At 41.5% G+C, this 13,527-nt stretch overlaps 1 protein-coding gene across 2 annotated transcripts in view; it reads left to right on the forward strand.

Moving 5' to 3' along the window:
• Nucleotides 1–13,527, forward strand: part of CNTNAP5 (contactin associated protein family member 5) — an 887,247-nt gene that overhangs the window by 238,231 nt on the left and 635,489 nt on the right. For both annotated transcript variants that reach the window (XM_059927107.1, XM_059927108.1), the window contains exon 3: nucleotides 11,130–11,323. In XM_059927107.1, coding sequence (XP_059783090.1) covers nucleotides 11,130–11,323 — 194 coding nt within the window. The remainder of the gene's footprint in view (nucleotides 1–11,129; nucleotides 11,324–13,527) is intronic.

The following is a 13,527-nucleotide window of genomic DNA, read 5'->3' on the forward strand; positions in this document are numbered from 1 at the left end:
TTTTTCTCCTTCTGACTTACTTCACTCTGTATGACAGACTCTAACTCCATCCACCTCATTACAAATACCTCCATTTCATTTCTTTTTATGGCTGAGTAATATTCCATTGTATATATGTGCCACATCTTCTTTATCCATTCATCTGTCGATGGACATTTAGGTTGCTTCCATGTCCTGGCTATTGTAAATAGAGCTGCAATGAACATTTTGGTACATGACTCTTTTTGACCTATGGTTTTCTCAGGGTATATGCCCAGTAGTGGGATTGCTGGGTCGTATGGTAGTTCTATTTGTAGTTTTTTAAGGAACCTCCATACTGTTCTCCATAGTGGCTGTATCAATTTACATTCCCACCAACAGTGCAAGAGAGTTCCCTTTCCTCCACACCCTCTCCAGCATTTATTGTTTCTAGATTTTTTGATGATGGCCATTCTGACCGGTGTGAGATGATATCTCATTGTAGTTTTGATTTGCATTTCTCTAATGATTAATGATGTTGAGCATTCTTTCATGTGTCTATTGGCCATCTGTATATCTTCTTTGGAGAAATGTCTATTTAGGTCTTCTGCCCATTTTTGGATTGGGTTGTTCGTTTTTTTGTTATTGAGCTGCATGAGCTGCTTGTAAATCTTGGAGATTAATCCTTTGTCAGTTGCTTCATTTGCAAGTATTTTCTCCCATTCTGATGGTTGTCTTTTGGTCTTGTTTATGGTTTCCTTTGCTGTGCAAAAGCTTTTAAGTTTCATTAGGTCCCATTTGTTGACTTGTGTTCTTATTTCCATTTCTCTGGGAGCTGAGTCAAAAAGAATCTTGCTGTGATGTATGTCATAGAGTGTTCTGCCTATGTTTTCCTCTAAGAGTTCGATAGTGTCTGGTCTTACACTTAGGTCTTTAATCCATTTTGAGTTTATTTTTGTGCATGGTGTCAGGGAGTGTTCTAATTTCATACTTTTACATGTACCTGTCCAATTTTCCCAGCACCACTTATTGAAGAGGCTGTCTTTTCTCCACTGTATATGCTTGCCTCCTTTATCAAAGATAAGGTGACCATATGTGCGTGGGTTTATCTCTGGGCTTTCTATCCTGTTCCATTGATCTATATTTCTGTTTTTATGCCAGTACCAAACTGTCTTGATTACTGTAGCTTTGTAATATAGTCTGAAGTCAGGGAGCCTGATTCCCCCAGCTCCATTTTTCGTTCTCAAGATTGCTTTGGCTATTCGGGGTCTTTTGTGTTTCCATACAAATTGTGAAATTTTTTGTTCTAGTTCTGTGAAAAATGCCAGTGGTAGTTTGATAGGGATTGCATTGAATCTGTAGATTGCTTTGGGTAGTAGACTCATTTTCACAATGTTGATTCTTCCAATCCAGGAACATGGTATATCTTTCCATCTATTTGTATCATCTTTAATTTCTTTCATCAGTGTCTTATAATTTTCTGCATACAGGTCTTTTGTCTCCTTAGGTAGGTTTATTCCTAGATATTTTATTCTTTTTGTTGCAATGGTAAACGGGAGTGTTTTCTTAATTTCACTTTCAGATTTTTCGTCATTAGTGTATAGAAATGCAAGAGATTTCTGTGCATTAATTTTGTATCCTGCTACTTTACCAAATTCATTGATTAGCTCTAGGAGTTTTCTGGTAGCATCTTTAGGATTCTCTATGTATAGTATCATGTCATCTGCAAACAGTGACAGCTTTACTTCTTCTTTTCCGATTTGGATTCCTTTTATTTCTTTGTCTTCTCTGATTGCTGTGGCTAACACTTCCAAAACTATGTTGAATAATAGTGGTGAGAGTGGGCAACCTTGTCTTGTTCCTGATCTTAGTGGAAATGGTTTCAGTTTTTCACCATTGAGGACAATGTTGGCTGTGGGTTTGTCATATATGGCCTTTATTATGTTGAGGAAAGTTCCCTCTATGCCTACTTTCTGCAGGGCTTTTATCATAAATGGGTGTTGAATTTTGTCGAAAGCTTTCTCTGCATCTATTGAGATGATCATATGGTTTTTCTCCTTCAATTTGTTAATATGGTGTATCACATTGATTGATTTACGTATATTGAAGAATCCTTGCATTCCTGGGATAAACCCCACTTGATCATGGTGTATGATCCTTTTAATGTGCTGTTGGATTCTGTTTGCGAGTATTTTGTTGAGGATTTTTGCATCTATGTTCATCAGTGATATTGGCCTGTAGTTTTCTTTCTTTGTGACATCTTTGTCTGGTTTTGGTATCAGGGTGATGGTGGCCTCGTAGAATGAGTTTGGGAGTGTTCCTCCCTCTGCAATATTTTGGAAGAGTTTGAGAAGGATAGGTGTTAGCTCTTCTCTAAATGTTTGATAGAATTCACCTGTGAAGCCATCTGGTCCTGGGCTTTTGTTTGTTGGAAGGTTTTTAATCACAGTTTCAATTTCAGTGCTTGTGATTGGTCTGTTCATATTTTCTATTTCTTCCTGGTTCAGTCTCGGCAGTTTGTGCATTTCTAAGAATCTGTCCATTTCTTCCAGGTTGTCCATTTTATTGGCGTAGAGTTGCTTGTAGTAATCTCTCATGATCTTTTGTATTTCTGCAGTGTCAGTGGTTACTTCTCCTTTTTCATTTCTAATTCTATTGATTTGAGTCTTCTCCCTTTTTCTCTTGATGAGTCTGGCTAATGGTTTATCAATTTTGTTTATCTTCTCAAAGAACCAGCTTTTAGTTTCATTGATTTTTGCTATTGTTTCCTTCATTTCTTTTTCATTTATTTCTGACCTGATCTTTATGATTTCTTTCCTTCTGCTGGCTTTGGGGTTTTTTTGTTCTTCTTTCTCTAATTGCTTTAGGTGCAAGGTTAGGTTGTTTATTCGAGATGTTTCCTGTTTCTTGAGGTAGGCTTGTATTGCTATAAACTTCCCTCTTAGCACTGCTTTTGCTGCGTCCCATAGGTTTTGGGTGGTCGTATCTCCATTGTCATTTGTTTCTAGGTATTTTTTGATTTCCCCTTTGATTTCTTCAGTGATCACTTCATTATTAAGTAGTGTATTGTGTAGCCTCCATGTGTTTGTATTTTTTACAGATCTTTTCCTGTAATTGATATCTAGTCTCATAGCGTTGTGGTCGGAAAAGATACTTGATACGATTTCAATTTTCTTAAATTTACCAAGGCTTGATTTGTGACCCAAGATATGATCTATCCTGGAGAATGTTCCGTGCGCACTTGAGAAAAATGTGTATTCTGTTGTTTTTGGGTGGAATGTCCTATAAATAGCAATTAAGTCCATCTTGTTTAATGTATCATTTAAAGCTTGTGTTTCCTTATTTATTTTCATTTTGGATGATCTGTCCATTGGTGAAAGAGGGGTGTTAAAGTCCCCTACTATGATTGTGTTGCTGTCAATTTCCCCTTTTATGGCTGTTAGTATTTGCCTTATGTATTGAGGTGCTCCTATGTTGGGTGCATAAATATTTACAATTGTTATACCTTCCTCTTGGATCGATCCCTTGATCATTATATAGTGTCCTTCTTTGTCTCTTATAATATTCTTTATTTTAAAGTCTATTTTGTCTGATATAAGAATTGCTACTCCAGCTTTCTTTTGATTTCCATTTGCATGGAATATCTTTTTCCATCCCCTCACTTTCAGTCTGTATGTGTCTCTAGGTCTGAAGTGGGTCTCTTGTAGACAGCATATATATGGGTCTTGTTTTTGTATCCATTCAGCCAGTCTGTGTCTTTTGGTGGGAGCATTTAATCCATTTACATTCAAGGTAATTATGGATATGTATGTTCCTATTCCCATTTTCTTAAATGTTTTGGGTTTGTTATTGTAGGTGTTTTCCTTCTCTTGTGTTTCCTGCCTAGAGAAGTTCCTTTAGCATTTGTTGTAAAGCTGGTTTTGTGGTGCTGAACTCTCTCAGCTTTTGCTTGTCTGTAAAGGTTTTAATTTCTCCATCACATCTGAATGAGATCCTTGCTGGGTAGAGTAACCTTGGTTGTAGGTTTTTCTCCTTCATCACTTTAAGTATATCCTGCCACTCCCTTCTGGCTTGCAGAGTTTCTGCTGAAAGATCAGATGTTAACCTTATGGGGATTCCCTTGTGTGTTATTTGTTGTTTTTCCCTTGCTGCTTTTAATATGTTTTCTTTATATTTAATTTTTGACAGTTTGATTAATATGTGTCTTGGCGTGTTTCTCCTTGGGTTTATCCTGTATGGGACTCTCTGTGCTTCCTGGACTTGATTAACTATTTCCTTTCCCATATTAGGGAAGTTTTCAACTATAATCTCTTCAAATATTTTCTCAGTCCCTTTCTTTTTCTCTTCTTCTTCTGGGACCCCTATAATTCGAATGTTGGTGCGTTTAATGTTGTCCCAGAGGTCTCTGAGACTGTCCTCAGTTCTTTTCATTCTTTTTTCTTTATCCTGCTCTGCAGTAGTTATTTCCACCATTTTATCTTCCAGGTCACTTATCCTTTCTTCTGCCTCAGTTATTCTGCTATTGATCCCATCTAGAGTATTTTTAATTTCATTTATTGTGTTTTTCATCGTTGCTTGGTTCCTCTTTAGTTCTTCTATGTCCTTGTTAAATGTTTCTTGCATTTTGTCTATTTTATTTCCAAGATTTTGGATCATCCTTACTATCATTATTCTGAATTCTTTTTCAGGTAGACTACCTATTTCCTCTTCATTTGTTAGGTCTGGTGTGTTTTGACCCTGCTCCTTCATCTGCTGTGTGTTTTTCTGTCGTCTCATTTTGCTTATCTTACTGTGTTTGGGGTCTCCTTTTCACAGGCTGCAGGTTCGTAGTTCCCGTTGTTTTTGGTATCTGTCCCCAGTGGGTAAGGTTGGTTCAGTGGGTTGTGTAGGCTTCCTGGTGGAGGGGACTATTGCCTGTGTTCTGGTGGATGAGGTTGAATCTTGTCTTTCTGGTGGGCACGTCCACGTCTGGTGGTGTGTTTTGGGATGTCTGTGGCCTTATGATTTTAGGCAGCCTCCCTGCTAACGGATGGGGCTGTGTTCCTGTCTTGCTACTTGTTTGGCATAGGGTGTCCAGCCCTGTAGCTTGCTGGTCGTTGAGTGAAGCTGGGTCTTGATGTTGAGATGGAGATCTCTGAGAGATTTTTGCCGTTTGGTATTACGTGGAGCTGGTAGGTCTCTTGTGGACCAGTGTCCTGAAGTTGGCTCTCCCACCTCAGAGGCACAGCCCTGATGCCTGGCTGGAGCACCAAGAGCCTTTCATCCACACAGCTCAGAATATAAGGGAGAAAAAAATAGAAAGATAAAAAGAGGATAAAATAAAATAAAGCTATTATAATAAAAAATAAGAAAAAAAATTATTAAGAGTAAATGTATTCAGAAAAAATTTTTTTTTTAATTTTTAGAAACAGATTTATTAATTTTTTATAGTAAAAAATAAGAAAAAGATTTTTAAGAAAAAAATTTATTAAGAAAAAAAAATTTTAATTTTTTAAAATAAAAAATATGAAAAAACTTATTAAAAAATTTTTTAATTTCTAAAAATAGAAAATACGGAAAAAATTATTAAGAAAATATATATTAGGAAAAAAAATTTTTTTTAAGTAAAAAAAAAAAAAAAAAAAAAAAAATGGACGGACCTAACCCTAGGACTGATGGTGAAAGCAAAGCTATACAGACAAAATCTCACCCAGAAGCATACACATATACACTCACAAAAAAAGGAAAAGGGGAAATTAATATATCCTGCTCCTAAAGTCCACCTTTTGAATTTGGGATGATTCGTTGTCTATTCAGGTATTCAACAGATGCAGGCACATCAAGTTGTTTGTGGAGCTTTAATCAGCTGCTTCTGAGGCTGCTGGGGGAGATTTCCCTTTCTCTTCTTTGTTCGTACAGCTCCCAGCGTTCAGCTTTGGATTTGGACCCGCCTCTGTATGTACGTTGCCTGAGGGTGTCTGTTCCCCGCCCAGACAGAACGGGGTTAAAGGAGCAGCTGCTTCGGGGGCTCTGGCTCACTCAGGCCGGGGGAGGGAGCGGTACGGAGGAGGCGGGGCGAGCCTGCGGCGTCAGAGGCGTCGTTGCAGCAGCCTGAGGCGCGCCGTGTGTTCTCCCGGGGAAGTTGTCCCTGGATCACGGGAGCCTGGCAGTGGCGAGCTGCACCGGCTCCCGGGAGGGGCGGTGTGGGGAGTGACCTGTGCTCGCACACAGGCTTCTTGGTGGCGGCAGCAGCAGCCTTAGCGTTTCCTACCAGTCTCTGGGGTCCGCGCTGTTAGCCGCGGCTCGCGCCCGCCTCTGGAGTTCGTTTAGGCGGCGCTCTGAATCCCCTCTCCTTGCGCGCCGCGAAACAAAGAGGCAAGAAAAAGTCTCTTGCCTCTTCGGCGGCTGCAGACCTCCTCTCCGGCTCCCTCCCGGCTCGCCGCGGCACGCCCACCCCTTCAGGCTGTGTTCACGCTGCCAACCCCAGTCCTCTCCCTGCGATCCTACCGAAGCCCGCACCTCAGCTCCCAGCCCTGCCTGCCCCAGCGGGTGAGCAGACAAGCCTCTCGGGCTGGTGAGCGCTGCTCGGCGCTGAGCCTCTGTGCGGGAATCTCTCCGTTTTTCCCTCTGCGCCCCTGTTGCTGTGGGATCCGCGCTGATAGCCGCGGCTCGCACCCGTCTCTGGATTTCGTTTAGGCAGCGCTCTGAATCCCCTCTCCTTGCGCGCCGCGAAACAAAGAGGCAAGAAAAAGTCTCTTGCCTCTTCGGCAGCTGCAGACTTTTTCCCGGACTCCCTCCCGGCTCGCACCAAAGCCCGAGCCTCAGCTCCCAGCCCCCGCCCGCCCCGGCGAGTGAGCAGACAAGCCTCTCGGGCTGGTGAGTGCTGGTTGGCGCCGAGCCTCTGTGCGGGAGTCTCTCCGCTTTGCCCTCTGCAGCCCTGTGGCTGCGCTCTACTCCGCGGCTCCGAAGCTTCCCCCCTCTGCCACCCGCAGTCTCTGCCCGCAAAGGGGCTTCCTAGTGCCTGGAAACCTTTCCTCCTTCACGGCTCCCTCCCACTGGCGCAGGACCCGTCCCTATTCTTTTGTCTCTGTTATTTCTTTTTTCTTTTACCCTACCCAAGTACGTGGGGATTTTCTTGCCTTTTGGGAGGTCTGACGTCTTCTGCCAGCGTTCAGTGGGTGTTCTGTAGGAGCAGTTCCACGTGTAGATGTATTTCTGCTGTATCTGTGGGAAGGAAGGTGATCTCCGTGTCTTACTCTTCCGCCATCTTGCCCCTCTTACCCCTTCTTGATTTTCTGGGTTTTTAGAAACATTTTTTTCTGTTACATAGTAGTCTCAAATAGCTGTGCTTGCATCCTGAGTTCCAGGTGTTCTACACTTGATGGACCTCAGTTTCCCCAACTATAATATGGGCATTACTCTATTTACTCTACCGGGTACTTTGTATGTATTAAGGTAGGTTAAACTGCAGTATCAAATAGATTCCACTACACAATAGCTTAAACAAAACAAGTCTTTAGTTCTCGTTCATATTGTAGTTTACATGTGGTGATGCGGGAATCTGGCATCTTTCCACGCTGAGGTTCTGCCGTCTTCTAAGTCCTTGTCGGCTGCATCCATCAGTGGTGAAAGGGGAAAGCAAGTGGGGAAGAGACCCGATGGCCTGCAGGTGGCACATCTTCCCACTCACATTTTTATTGGAGAGAACTTGTCCATAGGGCCACAACTCGAAAGGTACTGAGAGCTGAAAAGTTCAGTTAAGCCACGCACCCTCCACAGTCCTATTACTACAGAAGGAAGAGAGAATGGGTATTAGTGAATACCAGCAGTACTGTGTATTCATGTCTTGCAAAACACTTAATAAAAGACATTCCATGGTAGGGGATAAGAATACTTCTCTTTCTTTCCTTGCATTTGAATCTTGGCAGGGAAGTGAAAACAAAATGCCGTCAAACAAAAGTACTGTTGCCGAAATTCAGCCCCTGTACACCAGTGCCGTATTGAATCTCGGAGACAGACATTTGGGTGAAGTAGAAAGAGATAGCTTTATCACAGGACACCAAGGAAGGAGTCCAGGGCAGCTAGCGCTTAAAAGACCCGAATACCCTGAAGGTTTTCAGGGAAAGGTTTTTAAAGACAGGGTGAGGGAGGGGGGTTGTGGGGAGTGTGGTCAGCTCGTGGACCTTCTTCTGATTGGCTGGTGGTGAGGTCATTGGGAGTCGGCATCATCAACCTTCTGGTTCCAACTGGTCTGGGGTCTACATGCTTGTGGGCAGCATTCAGTTACCTTCTCCCACGCAGTGGAGGCTTCAGTATCTGCAAAACAGCTCAAAGGACGTGGCTCAGAATAGTATCTACAGTCCTTGAGGAGGAACTAAAGGTCCTTGACTTTGTTTAATGGCTAAAGTGTTATTATTTGTCTTCCTTGACTATTTTCCTTTCTGCGTTTTCTAATTCCTCTGATTAAATTTATTCTTTGACTACAGTTTTTCTACAGACAAAAGGCAGGCGGAGGACATTGGTGGCGGTCTATTCTGGGAAGGCCTCATAGGGTCCTACTCGGCTACAGTACTAGCTATTTATTGGGATGAAATGGATGAATGTGCCTTATGGCCAGAGTAGGGCCCATCTCTTGTTCTCTGCCCCCTTTGCCCACTCCCAGGTGATGACAAACTACCTCTGCAGTGGGCAGCCAGTGGGGACTCAGAAAGTTCTCAGTACCAAGGAGGGGTCCAGTTGAGTCCTCCCGAGATGGCAAGAATGTAAACTGGGACATCACTGAAATGATTTTCAATGGCACAGGTTGAAATCAAAAGGGACTTAATGGTTAACGCCTCTAAATTAAAAATCTAATGAATCACCCAACCTGATGCCCTGAGCAAGGATCTTAACAAAAGGCCTACTTTCTTTCTTTTTTTTTTTTTTAATTGAAGTGTAGTTGATTTACAGTGTTGTGTTAGTTTCAGGTGTACAGCACAGAAGTTATTCATAATATATATCTCAGTTATACATAATACATATCGATTTTTTTTCAGATTATTTTCCCTTATAGGTTATCACAAAATGTTGAGTATAGTTCCCTGTGCCATACAGTAGGTCCTTGTTGGTTATCTGTTTTATGTATACTAGCATGTATATGTTAATCCCAAACTCCTAATTTATCCCTCCCCCACCTTTCCCCTTTGGTAACCATAAGTTTGTTTTCTATGTCTGTGGGTCTATTTCTGCTTTGTATATATGTGGATTTGTAACATTTTTTCTTTTAGATTCCACATATAAGTGATATCATATGGCATTTGTCTTTCTCTGTCTGACTTACTTCGCTTAGTATGATAATCTCTAGGTCCATCCATGTTACTGAAAATGGCATTATTTCATTATTTTCTATGGCTGACTAATATCCCATTGTGTATATATACCACATCTTGTTTATCCATTCATCTCTCCTTGGACACTGAGGTTGCTTCCATATCTTGGCTATTGTAAATAGTGCTGCTATGAATATTGGGGTGCACCCATGGCATACACATTCGACAATAAGTCCCACTCAGGATTCAGATGTCTTGTGGACCCTTGGGTCAGGAAGACTAAATATGGACCTCTTTATACCTATGTGAAATGAAAACAGAAAACTTAGGCCACAAGTCTTCCAAAGAAGCAAGAGTTCATATTGATCTTCTGCAAAGTTCCAATGTGTCAAATGATAAAATTCTGGGGCTCAAAGGCTTTGGTTACATGTTAGAATGTTCCTGCGTGTCAAACACATAGACTCACAAGGAGACCCAGGGATGGGGCCCTCTTATGTCTCTCTGAGATGTGGCATGCGCTGTTTCGTGGCCTGGGTTGGTCTCTCCTACTTTTGCGCTGTCTCACCTTGTTTGCTGGGGAAACAGCTTTCAGCTCCACTGTCACTGTCTCTAGGGCTTTCTGATCACCTACCTAGGCATTCTGTCATCTGTGCTCCTATTGAACCTTGTGTTCACCTCTCTGAGGGCTCTCTTTCACATCACATTACACATTTTTGTTTGCGTGTCTCTCTCTCCCCAGTATCGAGCAACCTCCTGGTGCTCAGTGAGCATCTGTTGAATGAGTGAACACTAACCTCTCAAGGGCATAGTCATCTTTGATCGTGCATCTTTGCATCCACAGCAGAATGTCTGGCCCACAGCAGGTTCACAGCACGTATTTAGAAAGAGCTAAAGATCAGAGAAAAGAAAGGGAGGAATGGAAGAAGAAAGCAAAGGAGGAAGGAAGGGAAGACCAGTCAGGAAGAGGATATAAGGCATGTTAAAGGTTAAGGTTGTAAAAAACTTAAAAAAATAGGTGACATTCCATTAGGAACCCAGAAGATGAAAACTGTAATAACTGAGAAAAGAGAGGATGAATCATAGAGGAAACAGCATTTGAGATGAATATTAAACCATGAAAGGGAATTTGACAGAGGAGGAGAATGAAAATTGGGTTGAGAATGTTCATTGCAGCACTATTCACTACAGGCAAGACATGGAAACAACCTAAATGTCCACTGACAGATGAATGGATAAAGAAAATGTGGTCTATATATACAGTGGAATATTACTCAGCCATAAAAAAGATTGGAATAATGCCATTTGTGGCAATATAGATGGACCTAGAGATGATCATACTAAGTGAAGTAAGCAAGACAAAGACAAATATCCTAAGATATCACTTATATGTGGAATCTAAAATACGATGCAAATGAATTTATTTACCAAGCAGAAATAGACCCACAGACATAGAAAACGAACTCATGGTTACCAAAGGGGAAACATGGGGGGAGGAGGGATAAATCAGCAGCTTGGGATTAACATACAAACACTACTATATACAAGATAGATAACCAACAAGGGCCTACTGTATAGCACAGGGAACTCTACTCAACATTCTGTGAAAACCCATGTGAGAAAAGAATCTGAAAAAAAGTGGATATATGCATATGTATAACTGAATCACTTTGCCATACACCTGAAACTAACATGACATTGTAAATCAACTCTACTCCAATAAAATTTTCCAAAAGAAAGTACCAGGGGTTGATGAAGAGAGGCAGACATAGTTTGGTTACAGACACCTTAGTTGAACACTGTTTTGTTTTTTTTTCCTCTGTGAGCGGTGACAGTCGCGGCTCTGTGATATGCTGCCGCAACTCTCTCTCTCTGATCCTCTTCCAGGAACTGGCGGTTGGTCCCCAGCAGATTCCAATGCTCAGCAGTGGCTCCAGATGGACCTGGGCAACAGAGTGGAGATTACAGCAGTGGCCACGCAGGGAAGATACGGAAGCTCTGACTGGGTGACGAGCTACAGCCTGATGTTCAGTGACACAGGACACAACTGGAAACAGTACAAGCAAGAAGACAGCATCTGGGTAGGACAAATTTTCTCATCAGCTGAATAAAACTGAGATGCCCTCATGGTAACCAGTGAATGTTTCTGTCCTTTTCCTCTATCCAGATTGCCGGTAGCTTGATAACTGTTGTGTACCCATTCAGAAATAATTAGACCATATCTAGGTCCTATCTGCAGCATGACGCCAGTTCCTAGGGAAATGAGGATGTCTGTTGCAAAGAGTTTAGTGTTTTCCTCCTTTTCCGGTAACTTGGGGATTTCACTGACTGGGCCTCAGTTCTTTCAGGGATAAAAAGAGAGCTACAACATGGAAGTCTGATCGTTGACAAGAATGTATTGGTTGACTGAGTATGTGTTTATTAAATATTTACCTATTTTTTTAAGCATCTTTATTGGAGTATAATTGCTTTACAATGGCCTGTTAGTTTCTGCTTTATAACAAAGTGAATCAGCTATACATATACATATGTCCCCATATCTCCTCCCTCTTGCATCTCCCTCCCACCCTCCCCATCCCACCCCTCTAGGTGGTCACGAAGCACCGAGCTGATCTCCCTGTGCTATGCTGCTTCCCACTAGCTATCTATTTTACGTTTGGTACATACATAACTGAGCTAATTGCATCATGACAAGGTATGTAAAGTGCCTGGTACATAATAAGTAAATATTTAGTAGTGTATATATGTAAATATTTACTTATTATATACCAGGCACTTTACATACCTTGTCATGATACAGTTAGCTCAGTTATGTACCTCGACCAAAGTTGCCCAGTTGGTGCATCTTGGTCCGGTAATCCACAGCCTGGTCTGACTTTAAAGTCATTGTGTTCAACTGCCTCTATTCAAGTTTTGAAAACAATTAAAAGTGTTAAAAATACAAAACAAATATAAAATTTAGAATGATTCTGCCTTTATAAACAATCTGCAGCTCGGATGTAAAACACAGTTTGGTCCAGGTTATAAAAAAAAAACAACTGTGCCTTCCACAGCCCTGGACCCAAGCTCTTGACCCCAAAAGGTGAGTGAAAGGCTGTCCCCAGATTACGAGGTGAGGAATTGGAGGTCGAGGCAGGGGCAAAAGGCACCCAGAGGAGACCTCATAGACTTACGCATCAAATAAAATAATGTGTTGGTTCAGGTCACTTTTGCTTTCGGGAAAAAACCTCACCAGATATTTACTTTTTTCTAAATGTACATAGGAGGTGAAGATTTAGCGGTTGCTAGCATTAGCTTTCCTTCTCATAATGTCCTTAATTGTTTTCCCTCTTAAATCAATCCCAATTACACTTTCAAATTGCTGCTGTTTGCACATACATTTTTCTGTATTGGTCTCACTCTGCTGGGAAAACAAATTCTATTTTATATTCATTGTTATTTGTTAATTGCTTACCCATCACTATTCGTAATTGAAAGTAATAGTAAACGGAGGATTAAGATTAGTTATGGCAGATTGAAACTGGAGAATATTATAATAGTCATCTTTATTCTGAGTGGCTTGTAATATTAGGTGGTAATATTTATGGAGAGCATGGGTTTTCTTCATTTTACAAATAGTCTTTTGGGGACTATTCTGTTTTTTCCTCAATTTTGAAGCCCCCATAAATTTTACAGGGTTTTTTTTTTTTTTTTAGTTTGAAAAGAGGAATAAGCACACCTTCCATTTTGAGGCACAGTTTTAAGATTTTATGCTGACTTGAGGGGGACAAATAGATGTGGTGTTATTTATTTGCTTTGGCATTTTCAATCAGAACTGGTTGATTTTCAGATTGAAGTTTTGAGTTCTTTTGTCTAAACTTTTATAAAACCGTGAGTTTCATCTTCTTCAGAATCAAATGACCTGCTTTTGCCCTGTCCTGTGGCTCAGGATGTATTTCAAGAATGGACAATTTCTCTGGGCTTGTGAACAGCGGGCATAAGGCCTATTTTACTTTCTTGCCCCTGTTGGTTTGCCTGTGCTTCCACAAAACTCCAAGCCCCTTGAAGGCAGGGGCCTGTTTTCTAAGTCCGGTAGGCTCCATGCCTATTATTACTGGACACGTAGCCTGAACTACGTTTTGGATGGCTATTACAAGAACTGCAGAATTATTAGGGCTTACAGAATTGGAGGGGAGGACACTATTCTCGTGCCTGTCCCTTTCCTCACCTCAGGATAGCCTTGGCCTTTGGGAGGAGGCAAAAGATGCTGGGCGAGCAGAGGAGAGAAGGCAGGAAACCGTTGTGC

The sequence above is a fragment of the Balaenoptera ricei genome, chromosome 7 (assembly GCF_028023285.1).
Source record: "Balaenoptera ricei isolate mBalRic1 chromosome 7, mBalRic1.hap2, whole genome shotgun sequence".
NCBI classification, from domain to species: Eukaryota; Metazoa; Chordata; class Mammalia; order Artiodactyla; family Balaenopteridae; genus Balaenoptera; species Balaenoptera ricei.